The 24,688-nt window shown below is 43.3% G+C and overlaps 1 protein-coding gene across 14 annotated transcripts in view; it reads right to left on the reverse strand.

Annotated features, from left to right (window-relative positions):
* The window catches only part of PARD3 (par-3 family cell polarity regulator), a 445,231-nt gene extending 420,962 nt beyond the window's left edge, over window positions 1-24,269 (reverse strand). For 7 of the 14 annotated variants that reach the window (XM_066200211.1, XM_066200138.1, XM_066200121.1 and 4 more), the window contains exon 1: window positions 24,099-24,268. In XM_066200211.1, the coding sequence (XP_066056308.1) occupies window positions 24,099-24,218 (120 nt within the window). In that variant the 5' untranslated portion in view covers window positions 24,219-24,268. Of the gene's footprint in view, window positions 1-24,098 lie in introns of all 14 variants that reach the window. The other 7 variants (XM_066200166.1, XM_066200157.1, XM_066200194.1 and 4 more) reach the window with 3 other exon arrangements.
* Between the last annotated feature and the right edge of the window lie 419 nt (window positions 24,270-24,688).

Below are 24,688 nucleotides of genomic sequence, written 5' to 3' on the forward strand. Positions count from 1 at the left end.
GCATGTTGCCTTCAACTACAAGCTCAGCCTGGTGTATATACTCAGGCAAATTTGCTTTCCTCCAGCACTCCCATGATTACAAACAAACTTGCAGTTTTCAAACATTTCCCTTCCTGGTTCCTATCTCTTTTTTCACACACAACACAAATGCTTCTTCAGTCCCACTCCTTGAAGACAGACTGCTCTCCCTTCCCCCAGCCCTCTCCAGTGAATTCTTAAGCAAAAGCAAAAAGAAAAAAAATATCCTTTCACAACTGTTTTTCTCACTAATTTTGTCCAAAGGCTACAGAAGTTTCTGGTCCACTTCAAAGTGTTGCTGGCAGGGCCATAACTGAACCTTCTTCCCTCTTCAGTACAGGCATTACCAGGAGGATGATTATCCTTGGCCTTATTATTCCTTGCCTCTGGCTACCCTTCTCCATTTGGGAGCTAACCTACTTGCTCATCAGGTTCTTCCCCATTCTTGCCACTGCTGACATTTTCCAAAGCTTCTCCTAGAGCGACCACTTGCTTGCCTCAACCAGAAAGTTCCATTCTGGCTCCAACAGAAGGCTCTTCCCCCCCTTGCAGGCAGTGTCCCCACAGCCCTGGGGAACAGCCATGCACAAGCTCCCTCCCCATGTCCATCAAGGAGGGAAGAGCTGCTGCTTCCACAAGAGTCAACATCTCAACCTGCAACAGGCTCCAAGCACAAGTGAAAAGTCAACATGTATCTTGTTTTAGGATCAAAAAACATTGCTTAGGATGACAAATGCATACAGCCTAAAATTGCTATTGATTTCACCATCAGTGATGGCATCCATTAAAAAAAAAGAGAAAAAACCCACACCAAACCCCTGAAACTGAGAATCCCTCAAACTCCAGCTACCTACTGGTTCTGCAAGTTTATTTTATTTTACAAAGCAATGGCTTTTTTTAAAGCACTATTCAAAACCCTGGCTATAGGGCTGAGAAGGCACTAGAACGTTCCAAATAAAGAGGAATGGTGGGAATGAGAAAGACAAAACTCATGGTCATTACAGTCAACTGTATACTAACCTGCCTGATGAAGTATGCAATTACTCCTAACAGTTTTTCAGAGTTTACCCATGTTGTTTTTTCCCAAAAAAAAAAAAAAAAAAATCTTTTAAGTGGCAGCAGAATAAGCAACACCTGAACACAATGTAATTTAAAGAAACACAGTTGAAAGAAATAATACATTTTCCCTGAAAAAAATTCTTTTCTGACCAGTGTTGATACTGGTACATATTTTTACAATGCTAGATAGCCCTATTTCTTTCACTCAGATACCAGCACCTAATGAGCACAGATATTCTGAATAATTCACAGTAAAATTCTACATTGAACATCCACCATGCAGAACATAAAAGATTTTAGAGCAGTCTGGTTTAAGGCTGAGAGTTTCTAATTTGAATACTTCATTTCAAACCACTATTAACGCCAAGATGTTCAAAGCCCACTTGTATCAGCCTGGCAATGTTGGCACAGCAGGACTTTCAAGAACCTCAAATTTGTGCAAACGTCTGAAGTGAATGCTCTGACAAATTAAAAACTTCAAGGAAGTAAGTAATAAACTGGAAATTTTAGGATTTACCTGGCGTGAACTCTCACGCTAGCAAGGCCTGACCAGGCAAGCTTTGTGCACTGAAAAGGGGCTTGGTTTTTTGTCCTGAATACCCAATGCACCAACCCAACTGCTTCACAGGTCCCTGCAGATGACAAAGCATCTTCTACCTTTCAACACAATTTGGCTGAACCAATGGATTCTCTTCATCACTAACTCACTAAATCCAGATTTACTGTTTCATGGGAACTGCTATTCATGATGCCTTGTATTTGTTCACACTAGACAGAGATAAAATGCTGAGAATTCCCACCTGGATTCACAGAAACAAGACTTCCCAGCTGTGAAGCATCTTTTTAAAGTACAAGAGCAGCTCGAAATGAAAAACTAATGGTGTCATCACCACATAAGCAGCTCCTCTGGCTCTACATATTAACAACATTACATTTGAATTTCAGTACATGCAAGGGTAAGTATTAGTGTTCACCAGGAAAGGTTGGGAAAATGCCACAATGAAACTGAGGAAGAACTGGCAAAGCTCACAGGGCTCTGCACTGAGGAGCAGATTTGCTTTACAATACCTATTTTCCTCCCAAGTGCCCACCAGCACCCACTGTTCACCTGCCAGCCCAACAAACACTCAAATACTGCAGGGAAAAACACTGGGTAAGACCCACACTGAGAAAAACAGTAAGAATAGCAATAATAGACCAGTGATACACAGCAGGGAATTACTAAGGGTTTTTTACAGTGATGAGCAGTGCAGAAACAAAAAGAAGTTTCCCTGGTAAGATACCAGTACTCAGTCCTAAGAAAGAAGCTGGATCTTGTGGCAGTTTCTCTTTTTTTTTTTTTTTAAAGTCTCTCTAAACATGTTTAGATGTTATGATCACCAGGCTAAGAAACACCAGTTTGGAGAAGGGCTTTTCATTGTTCACATAAACGAGGACATGACTTGCAAAGCAACCAAGAGAAATGTATTTTCATACTCCATAGGAATATTCCATATTACTCCAACACAAAACAGCTCTGGCAGTTAAATCTGTTTCAGCAGAAGAGCTAGGTTTGCAGCCTTGAAACCATTCTTAGTGTTTTGCTGAGCAATGGCAAGCAATAAATATTATAACAACAGGAATTACAAAAATCTCAGTTCAAGAACAGCAGAAGTGGTACAAAGGTCCTGATGCCTGCCCATCCTGAACTGGAAACATGACCCTTCAAGACTGCAAATGACCTCTCAGTGCCTCTGCACCCAACATATTGTGACAACCTGTTTGTGTGTGATAGTGTTCGTGCTATGAAATGAACTGGAAAAGGTTTTACTGCCAAATTAAGCAACACTGGCAAGCTGTTAACATCAATTTTACTCCAAAACACTGCAAATAACTGTCTGCAAATTTCAGACCTGCTTATCTTATTAACAGGCTGTCTGTAGATTAGTGTTACCTGACACTGACTACTTCCGTAAGGGCATCCCACTACAAACTTCATTTTTTAAATAATATTATATAAATTGCCAAACAATACACTTTGTTTGCCCCAACACACTGTATAACAACTCCCTACTTGCAGGAACAACTGTTTTCTGCTTATACTTTTTAATTGGAGTTACAAAATGTTTACAGTAGAAGGAACAATGGCCCTGATTTCTTTTCAAACAGCTTCTAGATGTGCTGCAACATGCCTATGTATCTGACTGACACCACTTTTCATTACACAGAAGTGGCCATACAACCCTGGTACTTCCCTTGCACTTTTTCCAGGGTTCCTAATATTTATACTTCAAATCTCATCTGTAAGAGTAAGGCATGTGCAAAACCTGTTTGCCTCTGTGTGATCACCACTTAGCTGTCTGCTTTCAAAGCTGCAGAAAGAGCAGGGATGCTGATCCTGAAACACAATTCAGTACATTATTTGGTTGAAATACCCAATTTTAAGTTATGTACTGTAACATGTAAAAAGTGTAAACTTTTATACAACTAAGAAGCAGTAAGAGGGAAATTAAGAGGGTTTGGAAAGTTTATCTGAGCTTATTTAGAAAAATACATGCATGATTTTTCTAAAAAATTTGAAGTTGCTGACCTTAAAAAAAAATCGTTAAATTATTGATGGAATAGGAGTAAATGCCTTAAGTGGGAAAAGCTGGAGTGTGCCAATTCCTCCTCCCAAGAACAGATACAGAGAAGCCTTTCTCCACATGGCTCAGCTCCATGGAGTTAAGCAGTCCCCAGATGAGAGGTAAGTCTTTACTTCAGGAATGAGTTAATAAGCACCATCTCACACAGACATTGTCTACCCCTCACAACATCCTGCAAGGCATCAACATTTCTAAGCCATGTGGAGACAGCACAACCTACCTATGGCCACACAGTGAGCTAGCAGTTATTCTCAGGTAGCTGTGTTTTTTCCATGCATATCTTTACTTTTACCCACAGCAGCCACCCAGCAAGATCACACCCTAGTGTAAAAGTGGCCTGTGACAAATGGAATGATTGGGACCCACCTGAGCCACCTGGACAGTCCACACTGGAAATGTGTGTGCCAAAGTGATCGAGGCATGCTGCAGCCAGCTCCTGAACTCTAAAAACCCAACTGTTTCACATGGCTACTCCAGGACAGGTGAATCACATCTTAAAGATATTTATTTCTCTGCACTGCCTCTCAACAAAGTTTATGCAGACTCCAGTCTTGTAGATTAACAGTTAGGCTACATAAACTCTGCCCTACACATCAAACTTAACCAAAGTAAAGAAGATTATGATAACCAAAATGTGAGGATATCAACTTGTAATATCAGTAAGAGCTGCAATTAGACATTTGTGCATAGTCTCATGTAAAACAACAGAATTTAATACAAGAAACTGTGCTACAAAAGTGTCTTAAACCATCCAAAGAAGCTGACAGACAGACCAATGCAGTAAGTCTCCCAAACTGGGTTTTGGGTTTTTTGGGGTCTCTCTTGGGTAAGTCTCCCAAACTGGGTTTTAATTCTCAGTATAGAATTTGAAACAAAACCAAGCGTAAGTAAGGCTTTTGGAGATAGCAGCATACACATCTAGATGCAACAGCTCTCACACACTCTGACATTAAATCTCAGAATGGTAAACACTCTCTGTGGCTAAACCCTGACAAATACAAGCCTTTTCAATTAAAAACTCAGTATCTTTATTCTCCTTGTTCATGCAAATGTGACCTTTGTGTTCTTCCTCACAGACACCTCAGTACACACCCCCACCTCAGTGTGAGTATCTAGGTTCAACATATTCTCTCAGTACACACCTGAATATTCAAAGCAGCCTTGCTGTGCTCAGAGTCCACACACACACTTCATCACGTGAGCAGGGCTGCCTGACTCACCTGTCATCCCAGCTGATTCACTATTCCAGTTATTGTTCCTTCCAATTGCAAAGAGACGCCTTTAACCAGCAGTGCGTAGTAACGATCATGAGATATGACAGTACTTGATTACAATGAACGATATCAAAGTTTGTTCTATTACATTTTTTTAGCTTGTGAATGCTAAAAAAGCATCATTTCTTGTGTGAAAAATGATTGGCAAAAAACAAAAAGATCATGCCCAGATTTTCTGTTATTTCTTTTGCCCTTGAAAATAGGTATCTGAATCACTAACACCATTCACCAGTCAATGGGCTACTCTCAAAGAGTTTTAATATTTGTAAGCCCTAAGCCACGAAGGCGAAGACACTTTCAAAAGCACATGCATTGCTCAGGAGTATGAACAGGGTTCAGCAGAACTGCAGAAAACAAAACTCTGAAGATAAGTTACTGGTTTACATCATTGTGGTTTTCTTTTGCTAGAAAGGAATCCAGCAGATCCTCACAATCATGCAATTTATCAGCAACTGAAGAGCAGCCCCCTCACTTGGGAACCACATTCCCCAGACTGCCAGACAGCAGAAATCTCAACCTTTGCCCGTGAGGGGAAGCAGGCTACCTACAGCAACTGATGTCAGATCGCTCCAAAATGCAACTTCATGCTCATCCCAAACTACTACAGAGGGACTTCTGAATAACTGAGTACTTCCATGTACCCCACCAAAGAGAAATGCTACCCATGCAGAGGTTCTCTGTCACAGGAAAGCATTTCAGGGGGCCACTCCAAATACATTCTGGAAACTTTGAGGGCTTTTGAGAACAAAACTCAAATTCTTTCTGGATAAAACAGCAACTAAACTCTACTTCAGGACAATCTTGTGTGTGTGAGTGACAATAAAAGAAATATCAAAATAAATACAAACCCATCAAAGTTCCACCTCTGAACAAAAATTAAGCTAACTTAAGTAACTCTTCAAAATGTCAGTAACCTGACTCTCAGGATACACACTTAACTCCTTAATTATAGACTCTGTTCCTGTAACTAAAATCCAATGAAATTCAATCCCGTGGTTATCCAGAAGATAAACCATTGCAAGATCAAATGTAGTCTTTTACTACTTTATCCTTTTTCTCTTCAGTTTTCCATATCAATTCTTTTCTAGTTCAAAATATTTATCCAGAACAGGAAGGATGATTGTCATCACAGAGCCTGACATTATCCATAGATGTAGAAAGATTTGTTTCATGGGGATCTCCAATGCCACCAGAAAAGTTCAAAGATAATCTACTCCTGAAAACCCGAGACCCACCACATCAGCTTCAACATATAAGGCCAAAAAGTCACGTTCTGTATTCAGACTGAAACTACAGTGCACATCCTCAGTAGTAAGACACCCACTCAGCCGGGCATTTACCTATAAATGCCCTGGCTTCAGCTACACTTGAGGTATTTCAAAGGCCGGCTGAGGCAACTGGGAACCTCTTTGACAGGTGATCAGGAGGGGCTGTCACTCCCCCAGGCAGGTCATTCACTCATGGCAACTTTGGAACAGGTAATGACACAGTCAGGATAACACAGCAGTTTCCCTCTGTCCCTGGATGTCACAATCACCCATGGAGCAATTCCCTCCACGAGTACTGCTGCAGTGACCCAAACAAATGACACTGGTGACATTCACCACTGTCAAAGAGCAGGCTTACAGACATGAACTGCTCAACACAAATACACCCTTCTGCCTTCTCTCCTTCCCACCTCACTGCCTGCTCTAAGCCCCAGTGATGCAGTCATACGAAAGCACCAGCCTTGATCAGAGCTGGGAACTGCACGGGGTCACCCTTGGGAACGAGGCCAAGTTCATGGTGGGGAGCTGCACTGCACAGATTTCATGATACTGTATGTATCCAACTGCAGGGCTGCTACCTGAAAACTCTGCAAGTCACTAAGTGCTAAATGGGTATCATTGAGATTTTAGCTCCAGAATTCTACAAGTAGCTCTACTGGCAGACCCCTTTGCCTGGACACAGTTCGGCTGATTTCAGAGTCCTTCTACCCAGTTTCTAACCAAACCTGATAACATAACCCACCACAACCAAGTAACCATTACCCTGAGTGGCCTGGTACCATATATGCACATTCCAAGATTCAAAGTATATTTACTAAGCATGGCATTCTCACAGAGTACAGCGGAAGCAGGGTTGAGACAATTTTCTTTTTCAGACGCTCTACCTTCCAGATTTCATAGATAAATATCATATTCCAGACACGCAGCAGACTATCTTCTTCATTGATTTCTACAGCATAAACTATAGGATGCTTGCAAAGTTTTTATGCTTTGTAGGTGAGATAAAGGGAACAACATGAATAAGCTTTTTAGAACAGAAAAGCAGATAAGGTATTTCAGTGGCCAGTAGAGCTGGGATGACTCCTATTTATTATTTTGTACAAATACAGCTGAATGTTAACAACCATGCCCATGCACTGTGCAAGTGTAACAAAAAGGAAGTACCGTAAAAAAAATAGATTGAACAGTTTGCCCTGGACTGATAAAGCAGCAAGCAAATAGCACAATTGTATGGAAGCGTGCCTGGCTTGTGAAAGCACAGTGCCCACTGCTACAATCAATTCCAGATGAGAGGGGAAAAAAGTAAAAAAGAGAGAATGGAGAAAAATGGGAACATTTTGCTTTCTGCCTGGAAACATCAGATTCAAAAAGAAGTGTCCTTCAGGGTTTCTGATCCTCAGGATAAGCTAGTTACTCCTAGGAAAGAAGTTCAGTTCACTCAGATCACAGTCACGTTTCAGCAATTGTAAATCAATGAACATATCTGATTTTATAGGCTTTGTACTTCAGTGAAAATTATTTAGATATATAATACAGACAGTTATCAATTTCCATTTCTAACTATATTATTTCCTCTACTTCACATTGCTCAGTTCAGGTTGTTTTGGTTTTTTTTTTTTCTAATATTGATTCTATATCCAGCTTACTTGGCAATAAAGCTCATCCAATGCATTTTCCATCTGTTGTTGATGAAATGCTGACTACACACCCTCTTAACATTAAGTAAAAGTGTTCACATGAAAAAAACATCACTAGCTCTTAAATAAATATTTTAAAGTTATTTAATGGTGTACAAATTCAATATAATTGCAACCTGGGATAGAACAGAAACAGAAATAACCTTTTAAGTCATTATCAGAGCAATCTTCATTTGGAAACATATCCCACTTAAAAGTACAGGGCAAACAAAAAAAGGAACATCTGAATTGGCAGAGCCCTACCACCATACATCCATTCATCACCACTCATTGCAATTCAATTGCTTTCAATAAAACTCAACTTTTTGTTAAAAGTCCTGACTCAGTAGCATTTGCAGGATTCCCATGACAGTATTGCTGATAGCTTAAAAATGTGTCCATGTGAATCCTCCTCACAGGGCGAGCTCAGGCGTATGAGGACAGGGCAGGAGAGAGTCCAGAGCGCTGCTGTGATCATCCCTGCACACCAGCCACCCCTTCTGCTTGCTACTGCATGCCTTAAGGAACAACTCATCTGACCAGTCTGTCTGCAAGATTAATAGGACAATGCAGAATACTTTGATTACTCTTCTGGTATAGGGAATAGCCTGAGTTAAAAACAGCTAAAAAAAAAAACCCCGCTCCAAGACAGCCTAAAGGACAGCCAGTCGACAGCCCAAAAATAAAATAAAACATATACAGTACTAGTTTCCAAAGTATCATTATTTCTTTCCGTAGCATCATTATAGAACTCAGAAATGCAGGAGGACAAGGAAACCTTCTAAACTAGCATCTTTGATGTACATGCAGCACATTCAAAAAAAGAGGACATTGTTGTACAAAAATCAATTGCAAGAATCAGAAATAACACCAGAAGAAAACAACAGAGGCTAGAATGTAGTAGAAGAGAATGAATTTTTCTGAAAAAGCCAGGAACAGAGATGCCGTTGAACAGGTCAGGAATAGCTGTTTCCAAAGGCAGTAAAGGAAACAAAGCATCAGCACTATTTACCTTCAGGACTGCTAAATCTAAATACAAGCAGCTTTTCTTTTCTCGGGGGGCCTTCTACTGGAGAGAGCTGTCTAAAATAAGAGGGATATGTCAAAACCTCAAGAAACACAAAAGAATTCACGTAAATCGTTAAGAGATACATTCTACAAGATTTCATGGAAATCTCTCAGGTTCTCCATGCCTTAGAACAGCATGTTTATAAAAGCTGTACAGAGTCACTTGAAAATACAGTTCTAGAGGAAAAAGATGAAAAACAGCTATAATGTCATCTAAAATTATTTTGTAAATGTCCCAATTGCATAGTCCACCAGCCACATTTTTGGCAGAATGCTGGAGATAACACAATGGCTATTACAGCTGTTAATAAAACCTGAAGGCTTCAACAAAAGCAGTATTCATAAATTGCACTTATGCTGCAGCATGCTTTTAAAATAAAAAAGCTGAACCACTTCCTAAATTCAAACCAATCATTCTAAAAGAACTGGTTTAGGGTGGAATTACAATCTGCAAAATCCCAATTTTAAGGGTTTAGTATTATTATTATTCTTATTTAATTTGTACTACAGCAAGCACTCCCGTTTGCTGTCTCTGGCCCTACTGCACCCCTGCACATTTCCTTGTTCATAATATAGACATCCTAATATGACATTATAATCATGAATGCTTGCACCCAACAAGGGAAAAACATGCTTTCTTCAGCACTGTGTGCAGAAGGGATTAAAAAGTTTTGGTATGCTGAATTCCTTTTAAATCAGCATCTCTAGCACAGTTGTCTATAAGCTGAGACCAAGGCAACTAACCCCATCAATCTAAAAAAAAATTTAAAAAAACATAAGCATGAGGACAGTTCTTTCTTATCAGCCTCAGTTGACCACTATCATAGCACTTACCAATTACCCAGATTTCTTGGCCATGTCTACCTTATTTACAACAGCTCTGTATTAGGAGAGTATTACAGAACTTTAATGAGGGAAAAATTGAAAAACAGATTTAAATTCTACTATTCTAATATTCTCCCTTCTCCAATCTTCTCATATTTGAACCAAATACATCACTGACAGACCTTCTCTGGCTTCAGTGTATCACTTGAACTTAAAAAAAAAAAAATCACTACTCATAAATCCCTTTAGATAGCTAAACTGAAGTGAAACATAAGCATTTCCTTTACGTACATTCTAAGTTACAAACATTTAAACAATACTGGAACCAACATCCTGCACTGTCAAGGACAGATACTATATGGAAGTTTCAACCCAAGATGAAAAAAATTTCCTTAAGAAACAGACATTATTGAGCAGTTTAACACGATGGACTCCACACTTTTCTAAAACGAAAAGACTTTCTTTTCAACAGCCAATTACCACAAGCTACTCTCTTTTCAGCTTGGGAAGCTTGGTGTGTCTTTTCATACCATGTCTGAGCTACAGGACAGGAGAAGGACTAAGTACAACAAAATTTTACCACATCTTTACTAGAGAGGAAAGACAGCCTTGTAATTAAGGAGCCAGCAGGTCAGCACTTTATTTCCAGCTTGGTTCTGAACTGTTTGTGTGGTCCTGGATCAGGCAGTGACCTCCTGTGCCTTCTTTCTCTATACACCTGCAGGGATAAATTCATACCTGCCAATCACATGCTATGACATTTGTTTGCAGATTTTGTTTTTGAAGGCAAATGTGGCAAAGCAAAGAAGAAAAGTGCCCTGTTAAGAGGAGTAGGTGCTGAAGAGCCACCTCCTTGCAGACAGTTTGGGAGCAGCATGCTGTTACAACTGACAGGTGCATCACAGCTTTGCTGCAGCACAGGCAACCAGTACAGCAAAGTACTTTTCTCTTTCCTAAGGTCAAAGAAAGACGCAGAGAAAACCACAGAAGGACTTCATGCCAGTACTCACTTGCTGCAATTAACATTGTGCTGTTATGAAATGCAGTTAATGAGGTCCCTGCAGAGAATGAGCCACGGGAATACACAATGCTGCTCCCAGGTGAGCAATCCCATACTCCATCATCTGTGTTTGGAATAAACCTACAAAGCTTCCCAGTTAATGCAGGCCTGTCTTTGGGAAGCAGTGATAAAAAGGAGCCCATTCCTTCTCTGTGCCCCTCTCTCACACTTGAAGAAGCAGGGCATTGATACATACTTTTTCCTTCCCAAACCACAGCATCAGGGAAGCAAAACTAACCAGATATTTCCTGTATCTTCACCACAAGATTCAGCCAACGCTTCTGAAAAGAACCAAAAGACACTGTAACTGTTTCTTAAATCCAAACCACAGCACTTTCAGTCTCTCTTGTTCACTTCTACATATATCTCTTTCTATAATTCAGGCTCCTGTGCACCAGGAAACTTGCTAAAATGGAGTAAGCAATAGTTTTCACAAAAAAGCACCTCTCATTTTTTTACAGTATATTACTGAAGCCACATTAAACTTCTATGAAGACACGCTGACTTCTGAATTAGAGCTGAGTTAGTGAATCTTTTAACTGCACAGGGACACAAAATGTCCAGTTTTTCCTAACAACTTGCACAACCTGTACGCTTAACCTTACCTCCATGTTAAAAATTAGGCAATTTGAAGTAGTACCTTCCATAATGAAAGCAAGTTATAAAAATTATTCATCTACTAGTGAGGAATATACCATGGCAGCCCAACCACACAGCAAATCAGAGCCTCTGCTCCCCTTGCAGTAACAGAGCTGGTGCCTGCAATGGGACACAGCAAGTGAAACCCAGCACCAGTGAGTCTGGATACAGACGTGGAAATACAACACCATGGCAATGACCAGGGCAACAGTGCAAGTCATGACACAAAGGGGAAAGTCTTATTCATGGACTTCTATACCAAGCATAATAAGTATTAAAATCCATGATTTAAAAAAAAAAAAATGGCAGATTTTATTAGTTCACTTTATCCTTCTGCATGTTTACTTTACTCTTTTTTTTCCCCAAAATTACCCTGTTATTTCGTTTCTCCCTTGTCCATTTAACAACATTCCCAAAGCAGCAGAGCCCATCAAAGCTAAAAGCCTTGTCCTGCTGCTGGTGTATCACCAACATATGTTAGGAGCACTTAAATTGCAAGGCTGCAATCTGTTCTCTGAAGGAGGCTGGTAGCAGGTGTGACAGTCTGATCTGCAGAATGAACTATATTTAAAGATGCAAGCAGTGGGGGGGGAGGACTCCACAGCTTTGCCTTTATGTATCATGCTGTATTTGTAGTCCTACTTATCCAGAAAGAGGGAGAGGGGAGTCACAAAGTTAAAACAGACAGACCTTGGCATCTTTGAGCTCAGTGTTTGATTTCCCAGCCCCTCCCTCCCAGCAAAGCAAGTGAGCAGCACCAGGATGTCTCTGATTTGCTGCTCATGCCGAGAAATGCACAATTTGTAATTGCAAAGAACCCGCCCTCTTATTTATTGCATCTAGGCAGTGTAAAAACCCAAAGCCACGTGGTCTTCCCCAAAGGCTGGCTTCCCCAGCAGCCCATCAGGTGAAAGGCAGGCTGCAAAGGGCTGTTGATTATAAACTGAGTTCAGATCTGTGCTTCCTATCTCAGCTTCCATCTGACACTGAGAAGTAACACAAAACACACAGTGAATTATCACACTCCACACTTCAGTTCAGAAGGAACAGTGTACTTTTTGAAAAAAGTGACAGGAAAATTCTGAATGATAAACAGCATGTTTCTAAAACACTAATCAATTACAGAAAAAACTATTATTTTTAATTTCAGTATCACACACAACTTTAATCCCCAACTGCGACCAAGAAAAAAATGTGGACTCATTGTGTCTTAATTCTCTCTATTCACCATGTCTCTGGCATCCACCAACCTTTGGAAACAAAGTCTTTCAGAAGGCAACAAAACACTGCCTCACTGAATCAGAAGCAGCTTGTGAAGGCTGCTAGAGTTAAAGCATTCTTTACACACTGTCTAATCACAGACATAATACATGGTCTTATAAAGGGTAACACAGACCACCCGTAAAACCCATAAAATCTGCAACTTCTCTGCTGCCCAGAGAAGCTGTGAGTGCCCCATCCCTGGAAGTGTTCAAGGCCAGGCTTTGAGTAACCTGGTCTAATGGAAGGTGTCCTTGCCTATGACAAGGAGATGGGAAGCAGGTGATCTTTAAGGTCCCCTCCAACCCAAACCACTCTACAATTTTATGAAAACAGGACACACATCTTGTAAAATTTGCTAATATGATTTACAAATTCCAAGTAGTTTAATAACTTTCACATAAAGCAAATTTTAAAAACCTTCTTTTTATTTTGTTTTTACTTTTTTTTTTTAATTGAGAAGAGTAGTATGCATGCATACACACTTACAGGTCCACCTTGACAGCATTTTTAGAAAGGGGACAACCATGTGGACCTACCTGATCCCCCTGAACAGCCCACAGGACAACACCAGAGCATTGCCCAAACCTTTCCTCAACCATTTAGCTCAGCACTTCTCCCATAGGTCACTGGCCACTGTGAAAACACCACCACAAAAAGCAGATTTAGGCAAGTCTGAAATACACAGCTGTAAAAAAATTATCTTGGAAGTAGATTTAGGACACAGTTCCCTTCAGCGGATTGTTTAGACCTTTCCAGATGCTAAAAGGTAAACAGCAGTACATTCAAGATAATTACCTCATATTCAAATATCAAAAGAATATTTAACTCAGCACAAATTAGCTTCTCGTACAAGCTAGCTCCCCTTCACTGCTGCTTCCACTCCTCAGCTAGGGAATTTCACCAGCAAAAGAAACCTCTTACCTCCACAGAGACAGGACCAGGAGCCTCTTCAGCTAAATGTTTCATAAACACCAAAAGATACAATACAGGATGTTCATTACCTGGGGCTTCCAATTTGGCAGGGGCTGCAAGCTAACAACACCTATTTTATGGCAACACCAAAGCAACAGAAGGGTCATCAGGAATTTACTTCAAACAGCTATACTAATAAAGGAGAGACTTATAAGACACAGATTACAGTAACATTTCACACACACTGACATCTGGATTTGGTTTACCAAAGCATTGTGTTCCTGAGTGATCACAGGGTACAGGGTGAGGAGACTGCTCCATTGCCTAACATAACCACAAGTTAAATATGATGTTTTACATAAAGAGCATAACATTTTCTTTTAAGACCAGGTTAGTTAAGTTCAGAAAATATAGAAGGTTTTCTCTTCACATGGAAACTCTTAAACATACAAATACTTTGCATACAGCTATAGTCATTTAAAATCACATTCGCTGGCCTTTTTGCAAAGGGAGCCTATGCTAACACAGTATTCTGAATTCAAAAGCTCTACTTTATTTCAGCAAGTCCACTTTCTCTCGATATTTTTTAGTTCAGACTTCAGATTTTCCAGAATTATTACAGACAGCATTTACTTATGCTATTTTTCATTTGAAGAAAAACTAGAAGGAACAATTAAAGCTGCTGTTAAAAAAAAAAAAAAAAAAACAAAAACTCAGTGAGAGCAAAAACCGTCAAACCTACCTTCTCAAATTAGTATTCTTAATGACACTAAAAAAATGTTCAATACAGGATTTGGCAACAATGCTCTGAACTTGCACCATGCCCAGAAGACAGGACTCAGTTTGACTGAGTGAGGGTGGAGGAGTCTCTTGTGCTGGGTCTTTTCCTCTCCCCCATCCCCAGGCACCTCGTTCCTACAACGCCACAAGAAACAGCAGCTTTGTCGGCATTTAGGCATTAAGCAGGGCACAGCCTTGCCCTGATGCAAACCTGAGCTGCTGCCTCCTGCTGAGCCCCTCACAGACAGGCAGGAGCCCTGCAAAGCCAGCTCCCTCCGTCCAGGAAAGCCACAGCCATTGCTGGGCTACCACCTCCCCTCGTCTCCCTGCAAAAGCAGCAGCATTTCTTCTCTTCCCCGGCACTCATCTCTGCATCAAAAACCAGGAACACCCAGCAGAATAAGGGAGGTGTATAGAGATGACTACTGTCCTACTATTGTAATTCTCCAAATTACTATAATTGCACAAGACTTTTTAACTTTTAGCAAAGCCTAACACTTCAGGCTAGCAGTCCTCCAGCAGCCTGCTACTGCCAGAGACAAATTCAAGGTGAGTAAAATCCCTTCCCTCTTCAGGCTGCACAAAGCGCTGAGGCCAGAGCTCATTCACCTGGAATGGATGGACACCACAGCCTGCCCACCACAGCCCTGCTGCCGAAATTCTTCTTCTTTTGGTTCCTGGTAGCTGGCTGCTTTCCTGGTGCTCACAGCAGCAGGCAAAGGGTCTTCACAGGAAGGCAGAGGGGCAAACTGACAGCACAAGCAAATGCACACTTCACACAAATAACATATGGTCCAACAGGTTCTTGGAGAGGTCAAATGAAATCAAGCTTTGTTATTCCACTTAGCAGCTTATTAAAGCAGTAAGAGGTTCTAAAACTTCCCCTTTATCGGGGTTTTTCAACTGTCATTTAAGTTGTTATAGCAACAAAACTTTCAGCTGTGTGATGTCTGGGAGACACTCCAGCATCCCCAGAAGTAACTTTTCCAATATTTATTGAATTCAGTTCATTCCTGTTCAGGTCTTCAAGAACTTGGAACGAAGTTCCTCATTACATGTGCAAAGAGGTGTATTGCTGCAAGGTTCTCACAAGTAAGATACTGCTTTTGACATTTAACAGAGGAGAAAAAACCATTATGTGGCCTTTGCCTAGGGGGAAGATAGAGTAACTCAACAACTTTGAAAGCACATGCAAAAAAGATGGGGTAAGGTGAAACTACTTTTCCATTTAGTAAATGTGGCTACGTTTCTTCAAACAAATGAAAACACTTAAGTGGGTGCACACACAAACATACAGGCACTCCCAGAAGTTCTATCTCCATTTAAAATACTTTATACCCACGTAACCTTTTTTTTTTTCTAGTAATACAACATCAACACCAGAAACATTTTAAATTGCTATACTGTGTCTGTAAAGACATGCACACCCGGAAAAAAAAATCCCAACAAATGTTGCCACTTAAAAAGAAAACTGCTAATGCTATACCAGCTTGCTCCTCCTGCAACAAATTCATAATTTCACTGCATCAGCAGCAGGCTGAGCATGAGCAAATGTGGAGAGTATGGCCAAAAATGTGACATTGCTTTTCCAAAACAGAGTCTATTTTCCTTACCAAATCAGGGATACGCTACTTTCACTAAGCTTATTGCTCAGAAAGAAAAGCTTCCTATAATAAATTCCACAGGTTTATTTTATAAAGAAAGCCTTTGGGTGACCTCTGTTGCACCACTGAGGTCAATTTTTCATCCTCTTGCTAAATGGACCACTTGCCTCCAGGGCACCAAGTTAACCCATTTCTTCCCATCTTTGGCATTTTCTGTTTATCTGTCCTTCATGTACTGCATTATGTCTCGCTTCCATGCAAACTCCCATTTCCCACTCACATTAAAAAAAAAAAAAAAGCCACATATCTATCTATACCTCAAAAGCATTTCCTTTCACCAAACTCCAAGGACATCCCATCCTTTTTTCCACCCCCACAGAAGACCACCCTTCTCCCCACAGTCGTGTCCCTTCTGCCAGCCCTGTGTCTGTCAGCACAGAAGTCCTGACAAGCTGGAGGCACAACGACCCAGGAGGCAACACCAGGCAGCTTCTCCAGCACCAGAGCACGGCCTCTGGCAGGAGCACAGCCGCAGCCCAGGGCCCAGCTCCAGGGAATGCCCATCTCTGCTCCTGGGCAGCAAGGATCACTCCCTTGCACAGAAATTATATTGGGCTTCATTCCTCTTCTCCTGCACCAGAGACCCCAGCCTTGAGATGTAGAGAGTGGGATGCAGCCCAAGAGTTTTAGTAGGAAAGTAGGAATGCATTTCTCCCCTTTTTGTTTGGGACTAAATAGGTGATTAATGTGCATCACTTTGCCACAGGGAACTGAAGTAAGAAAATAAGTTACCAACAAGTGCCTGCTACACGATTTTCAAAAAAAAAAGAAAAAGGAAAAAAACCAGAACAAAAGCAAATACTGCAACAAAATAGTTCTTAAAATTATTTCAAATTCAACAAATACCTGGGACCAACTTGATAAAATAACTAAGGATACCCATAGGAAAGAAAACCCTGACACTGCTGACATGTTGTAACAAGTAAAACTAATGTGATTCTCTCAAAAACAAAAAGGCCTTAATATTTGCTGTTAATTTTAAATTATTTTCCCTGATTTAAAAATTGACTCATTTCTCTTTCACTAGTAATATTAGCCATTTCGACAAGTATTATGTATGTCTGTTCTGCTGTTTTCTTTTTAACTTTCTCGGCTTTTTAAACAGCCCCACTGGATTATGTAACTTAGCTCAAAGGCAATTTGGTTTTTGGTGGTTTTTTATCCATTTTCCAGTACCAGACTTGCTGAGCATTACATCAAAATGACCTCAAAGAAACAAAGAAAATATATAATGTATATTAAAAAGGAGGAAATAAAAATAAAGCACAGATGCCCTAAAGTATCTTCCAGAATTTTTTAATACTTTTTGCTTCACTTTTTATTTTCTTACTGCTCAGAAAATATTTCTGAGTGAGAACATCTGTGCTATATTCTGGATTGATGTTAGAAGAATTCCACTTTATTTTCAATATACATAAGCACTGGTTCAGCATTGTTGCATGTTTTATCCATACAATTTATATTTGGATGAAAAGGTTTGTTTTCCTTTGAAGAACCAGGAAATTGTTTTAAAGCTACATGAACCGTATTCTGTATAACTAAGATCTCCCCCATTTACTCCATCTTATTTTACCAAATTAAATGTGCCACGACCAAAAGATGTCATAGTCCGGTACAACTGAGAAAGTGTTACTTCCAGTGGTGTTTTTATAACAGAACTGAAACATCTGTGACTGTTATAAGTGAAGTTAAAGTGTAAAAAGCTATGAGAATCAGATGGCTTTCCACTGGTGGAAGGCTATTGCCCAGGAGAAGAAAGGCTGGCAACTCCTTAAACCCCAGATTGCCTCCAGGAACTGTTCCCCAAACGCGCTGAGCTCTTTCCCAGGCTCCTCCACAGTCCTGCCCTCAGAGCTACAGGAATTGCTCAGCAGCTGAACGGTGCTTTGCTCAAAGGGAAATCACTCTCAAGCCACGCTTCCACAAACACACACTTCACTCTGATCACTGTTAGGTAACAGTGAAACACTGAGAAAGCACCTCATGCCACACTGAAAGCATCCCGCCCAGCCGGATAGGTGCTGCTCACCCCGGCCAGCCGCAGTGCCACGCACATCCCCCACTGAAAGCACCTTCAAAGCTGAAGGGCTCACATAGTGTGCACTTCTCAAGACCCTCTTCTTAAACACTACAGGATTTATCTTCTTTATTAGCTTTAAATAATCCCAAGTGCCTGCTTGCTCAAATCACAGGGGTACAGCCCCAGCGTGGCTCTCAGGCCTTTTTAAGCCAAGCCTCCTCCCTCGTTGCACGGATGGCTCGGAACAAAGGCAAGAGCTGGCAGAGAGGGCATGGCAGGGCTTGTGCAGCTCCCTGCCTGGCAAGCCACAGGTGCCCTCGGGCATAGCACTGCTGTACACCAAAGTCCCCATGCAAGGGACCTCTGCAGCCACTGCCGCGCTCACTCCAAAGGTTCCTTTCTACCTTCACCCTGCAACTTCGAGTCGCCTGTATTTACAGATGAGCCAATGAAAGGGAATGATTGATTTGGCTGAAAACACAGAGAGAATTGGAGACAAGAGGTTAAAAGAAACTTTTCCATAACGAGCAGAGGGAATTTATCGCTGTAGCCTTGCTTTTCCAGCACCAAACCTGCAGGATCACACAGCAGCTTTCTAAACATGAAGCGATCATGACCCATTTCAGTACTTATCTTCCTTAAATTAGCATCTCTCCACTGCTGCTCACCAAGCCTCAGCAGAATGACGTTCCCCATCAGCTGGGTTTCACTGCCGCTGTTGGGAGCCCGGCATCAGCAAAGAGGTCAAGAGCCAGCTGGAGAAAACTGCCAGGAGCCCCACGGAACCCTGGCTGACATCAGGTAAATCACTGAAATACTACCCAGCCAACACGGAATGCACAGCCCAGAAACATCATCCTGGGGGTGTCAGATAGAACTAAACTGACAGCCAACTGAGCAGCAGGGGTGACAGGGATTTTTTCGGCATTTTGGTTCCTCTTTGGGGTTGAGAGGATTCCTGTGCATCTAGAAATGGCCTGCAAGATTTCTTTCTACTTAAAAAACGCTTGAGATTTGCACATATAGAAAAATGAAATCCAAATCTAAAAAGAAAAGAAAAGAAAACACCACACACACAAAAAGAACTTCAATCTTTTTTATGCTAAATTTAGCCACTACTGCCCTTGAGTACTGCCAAAGGGGTCACTGAATGGGCATTGTGGCAGATCCATTTAAGCCCATGGCAAAAACCTAGTGGTCAGGTTCAAGGAGGGAATGTGCCAAGAACAATACAAAGCCCAAGTAAAATCAGCAGATTTTCATACCAACCAACCCATGAACCAGGCTCTACAAACGATGCCCCAGTGACACAGTCATGAGGAACTGTGCAACTGGGAACATAACTTGCATCAAAGCTGCCATTGTGTACCTGGCAGAGAACCGGCTGTCTGAGAACTGACTTTTAAGCAAATAATCCCCGTTAGCTGGCACTGGGGGGAATAAAATCAAAAATAGAAAAAAAAAAGCAAGCTTCACAAACACAATCACTCAGACTACAACCTTCCTCCCCTCACAATTCCCTGCTGATGAATGTTAAACCTACCAAAGAGATGGAGCTTTAAGCTCTGGGTGGCCTAAGCCCCCAATGTACAAATTAAATGAGAATATGGTCATCTGACACCTGTTACCTTTGCTTACATTGCCAACTTTCCTGGAGTTCTGGTCTCTTATCAGCAACAGCCTCTAATGCTATCAAAGAGCAGATTACAATTCCTTTTCACAAATATTAGTGCACTGCAGTCTTCAAATTAACAATTGAAGTATTGTTCCATGCAACATCAAAACCCCCACAAAACTTCATCTCCTACAGCATTTGGCAAGGGAGAGGGGAAAGATGCCTCAAGACTTCTATTAAAATCTTTTTGATTCAGCAGGAAAACTGTAAATTTACTTATTTTAACTGGAAAATGGGGGTTATATACACGGTCTAGGAATACCACTACAAGTTCACGATATGCAGGGCATAAGCCTGAACTATCATGGAGACCAAACAATCCCTTTAGAGACTGAACATGACACTGAACAACTCCAGCAAATCTACAATTTCCTATTTCATATTCTTGCTTATCAAGATCACATCACATCAGTTTTTTTAAAATTTTATCTACCCATTGCTTATGCACACCTATTTACTTGAAAACAAAAGAAGATAAAATGCTTACAATATCCTCCCCAAAAACCAAAGCATGAGAGATTATACTGACAGTTAAAAGTCAACAAAAAAGTCAGAAATATCTCTTGTTACACCTAAATCAAACCAAAGTTACAAGATGCACAATTACTTCCTTTCAATAGTTGCTCGATACATTTTTTTTAATAATTTTCCACCTTTTAACACTGGTTCAATATTTGATAAGCACGTTTCATCTCACCTGCCCGTCTGCTTTCTCTCTTTTGGTGCAGTCCATCACCTCTCGCCACCAACGTTAAACCACTCAGATGTGGCTGACCTCCCCTCTTAAATCACTCTTACCTTCTTGCGAGTTTTTAACCATCAAATTAATTGCTTGGACTACACCAACTCCAAATCTGCACAACCCTTGACCAGCAGGGTCTGGAAAATGCATTTACCATTTCTCAGGCCAGCTGTCCCCTGCCCAAGTTGTGCTCCTTTAAGACTCAGGCAGAGATTGTGCCAGAGGCTGCATCAGTCCATCCAGGCACACAAAAGTGCACCATTAGCGTGCCCCCATGAAAACTGGGTTTCATTAAATACGATCGATTTTGCTGACTCCACTTGCCCTGAACAAGGTGGACATTTCAAACATCTCTTATCATTCGCTTGTTCACTTCCCGCAAACACAACCTGCAGAAAGAATGCATCATGTTTCAGACACAAAGCTTCCCTTGGAATAAAAGCAGAAGAACAGCAAAATTTGTACACACTACACAGACCAGCCTTTAAACACAGCCTGTTGTATTAATAACGAATTCCACACACAAAGACTGAGCACTGACAGCAGTGTTAATCCATAATTAACTTTTGGGGATTTATGAATCCTGATCAAAGACAAAGCACCCAGAACTAACTACAGTTATCTGCAATTATGTTATCTGTATGTCTTGAAGTCCTAAAATTTTACAGAAAGGAGAACTGTACTATCATGTGGATTGTTCTCCACGAGTACTTTTTCCGTTCTCGACATGTCTCTTGAATCTAAATAATACCAAGCCAGAACACTGAGGTCAAATGTTGAAGTTATTCACTCCTGGCACTCTGGAAGCACGGTTTTGGGCTGTCTCACTAGGACTGCACAGGGACATCATAAGTAAGTGCACTGTGCAGATCACTTACTGCTAATCACAGCCGGGAAACCGTGACAAAGCGGGAGGTAATCTGGGAAGGGCTGACTACTCAGTTCTCAAGGAGCTCTCCTGAAGGAACTGCTGCATACAGTAGACACACACATTCTTGCAGGATGAGAAATGCTGGTTTTCTTCTAAGAATGAAAACCATAAGCTTCATTCAAATATTTTGAATAATCTTCCACCATATATGCTTCTTTCAATAAGAGCATAGTGGTGGTTAAGTAGATTTCAGTGTCAGCTTGATACCAGCTGCCAGACTGTAAGTTCATATGGGCACATATACTTTGATCCTCTCAGTTAGGAATTACTTTGTCCCCTTTCTTGCCTCTTTATGAAGTGGATATTTGCTCATCTGCTACACTGGCACAGAAAGGAACCATCTAACTGCTACAAAAATAGTCATCTCTGGAACTCTGGCATCCAAACCATAAAATTACTATGTTACTCTACTGCAAGCACAGCAAACAGCATTATACACCTACTTACAAAACTTACTTACTGTAAGATCCACTTCCTTACTATCTAAACATCACCACAGAAAATCTTCAGCAAATTTAAGTTAAAAGTAAGGTTTGACGGTGACCATATAAAACACTCAGAGAAAGCCCATGGCCACTGCTACTGTTTTCAACCACAGAATTTCCATATAATAGAAACTACCTCAGTAATTGCAGCTACCTCAAGTCCACACCAGTGGCATTTAGCATAACCACCATATAAATACTAATAAATAAAACCACTGTGCCATTTTAACTCAGGATGCAGAGCTGTTGATACCAGGGACCAGTCAAAGTCTGGCTGCCCCTCTGCAAACCATCTTTTTAATAAGTACATGGCCATATTCAGAGTTACTTTTTTTCCCTCCCATGCCTCCACAGGTGGCCACTTTTTTTTCCTGAAATGAAATTTGCAATGATGTAACCTTTTCCTGGTGACTGTTGTGTGTCTTTCCTGTGCTTACAACTTCAATCCCTCCCAGGTTTAACATTATGCTGCGGAACGCAACTGCCATCCCTCAATGCTATTTAATAGTTGGAAGCCAGGATGCAGTCCACTGCCACAGGAGTTACACGGGCCAGTTTTGGAATAAAACACACCAAAAAAAAATTACTTTTATTAATGCTGTAACACTGACGAACAAATGCTGCAGACACTTCTCATCAGAAAGGCTCAATGAGGCACGCAGTGTTCCACAAAGAATCTCACTTTACTCTTCACTGCTTTGCCTTAACCAGAGAGGTATTTCAGCCCCAGTCTCCTATATGCAAGTAGATTGCCATGTGCAGTAACTGCTGCATATGAATGACATATAATGACAGCTGGTATGCAGCCACAGACATATCCCAGAGAACTATTTTTTTTCTTTTTCCAGCTAGAATCAGAGTATGTTTGCTGTCTTCAAAACACATTCGTCGGGAATCAGGTGGGGAGGTGATGGAAAACTCAGTTCCTTTTCTCCTCCCAGCATCTGGAATTCTCTATGAAAAACTGATTTTAAAAAAATTCTCGGGAATCACTTCAAACCAATTAATGAACCATTCACAATATTCCTTCCATTGCATGTTTCAGGACAGCCTGGCAGTCTGCATTTGCCAAAGCAAAACCTCCAGGATCACAACGGCAAAACGTCTCAGAAGGGCTAAGGGGGAGAAGCACATTCAAACTTCGTGGATCGGTAAGGGCAAGGGCACTGCTGAAGTTCTCAGCCAACGATGGTCATACTGCCCAACAAACCAGTTGACTAAAAAGAAGTTTTCAGCAGCAAGAAAGTACGGGGGGGGGGGGGGGGGGGGGGGAGCGCGGGGGGAATGGAGGAGGCAGGGAAAGAGAGAAAGAAATTTTTTTTTTTTAAAAAAAAAGGAAGGGGAAAAACCCAAAGCCCAACAAGTTGCCCACGGAGGGAAAGCCAAGTCTACAACTGCCAGGGATTTCAACATGGGGCTGCAGGAGGCCGGCGCGGGCGGCTGTCGGGCTCAGCCCCGCCGCGGGCCGGGCCGGCGCTCCCGCACCCCGAGGCAGCGCGGAGCGTCCCGCGGGCGCGCAGCCTCCCCCGCGGCGCGGCGAGCGCGGAGGTGCCGCGGGCGGCCGCGCTGCCGCGGGCCCCTCGGAGCCTCGCCCGGCGCGGGGGGCGGCCCGCGGGACGCCGCCGGACGCCCCTGCGGCGGGGTCCCCTCGCACCGCCCTCCCCGCCGGGCCTGGAGGGCCGGGAAGCCCGGAGCTGGATTTCCAGCCCTCCGCGGCGGCTCCCGCCCGGCCCGCGGCGCCTCGGCCCCGCCACCCGCCCCGGGGCAGACCTGGCACCGCCGGCCCCCGTGCCGCTCTGCCGGCCGGGTTCGGGCGGCTCCCGCACCGACACCCCCGGGGGCCGCCGGGCACCGCCGAACAAAGGGCCGAGGCCCGCCAGGCGCCCGCGGGGAGCCGCGGAGGGGCCGCGCCGGCCGCTGCGGAGGGGCCGAGCCCGCCCCGCTCCCCGCGGCGGCGCCGGGCACACGCTCCCCGCGGGCTCCGCCGCCGGCCGCCCCCGGCCCCGCTCCCGCCGCTCCCCCCGGCGGGGCAGCCCGGACTTTTCCCCCTCGCTTTCCCTCCCCACTCCGGGAAGCGCCATATTGATCGCGGGCGCCGCTCCCCGTGCCCCTCACCTTGGCGATCGCCTTCTTGTACCGGGTCACCGCTTGCTGGATCAAGCTGAAAACTTTCATGTTCCCGTCCCCGCAGGGCACGACCACCCGGGTCCTCCCGAAGCACACCGTGACTTTCATCCTGCGCGCCCGGGGGGCTCCCGCGTCCCTGCGGCCCCGCGCAGCCTTCCTCCTCCTCCTCCTCCTCCTCCTCCTCCTCTTCCCCTCCGCCCTCCGCCACGGCCGCCCCCCGGCGGGGCGCGGCGCTCAGCCCCCGGCCGCCGCCGGGCTGCCGCTGCGGGCGCCCTGCCTCCGCCCCGGCTTCGCGGCCGGCCCGGCGAGGCGCGGGGAAGGGAGGGCAGCGCAGGACGGGGGCCGGTGCTGCCTTCCCGAGGGCCGGGGGCCGCTCACATGCCGCGGCGCTGCCCGCGGCCACCTGCTCGGCTCCTGCCCCGGCGCGCAGCGGCGGCGGGCGGGGCGGCGGCGCTGGCTCCCGCTCCGGAGGCGTGGGGCGGTGCGGCGGGGCGGGGGCAGCCGGCCGGCTCCGCGGGGCGCCGGCAGCGCGGACGGGGCGGGGGAGCCGGCGGGCCCCGCACACGGTCGGAGCGAGT

The sequence above is a fragment of the Chamaea fasciata genome, unplaced genomic scaffold, assembly GCF_029207755.1.
Source record: "Chamaea fasciata isolate MVZ Bird 193981 ecotype frontalis unplaced genomic scaffold, bChaFas1.0.hap1 SCAF_1, whole genome shotgun sequence".
Classification (NCBI taxonomy): domain Eukaryota; kingdom Metazoa; phylum Chordata; class Aves; order Passeriformes; family Sylviidae; genus Chamaea; species Chamaea fasciata.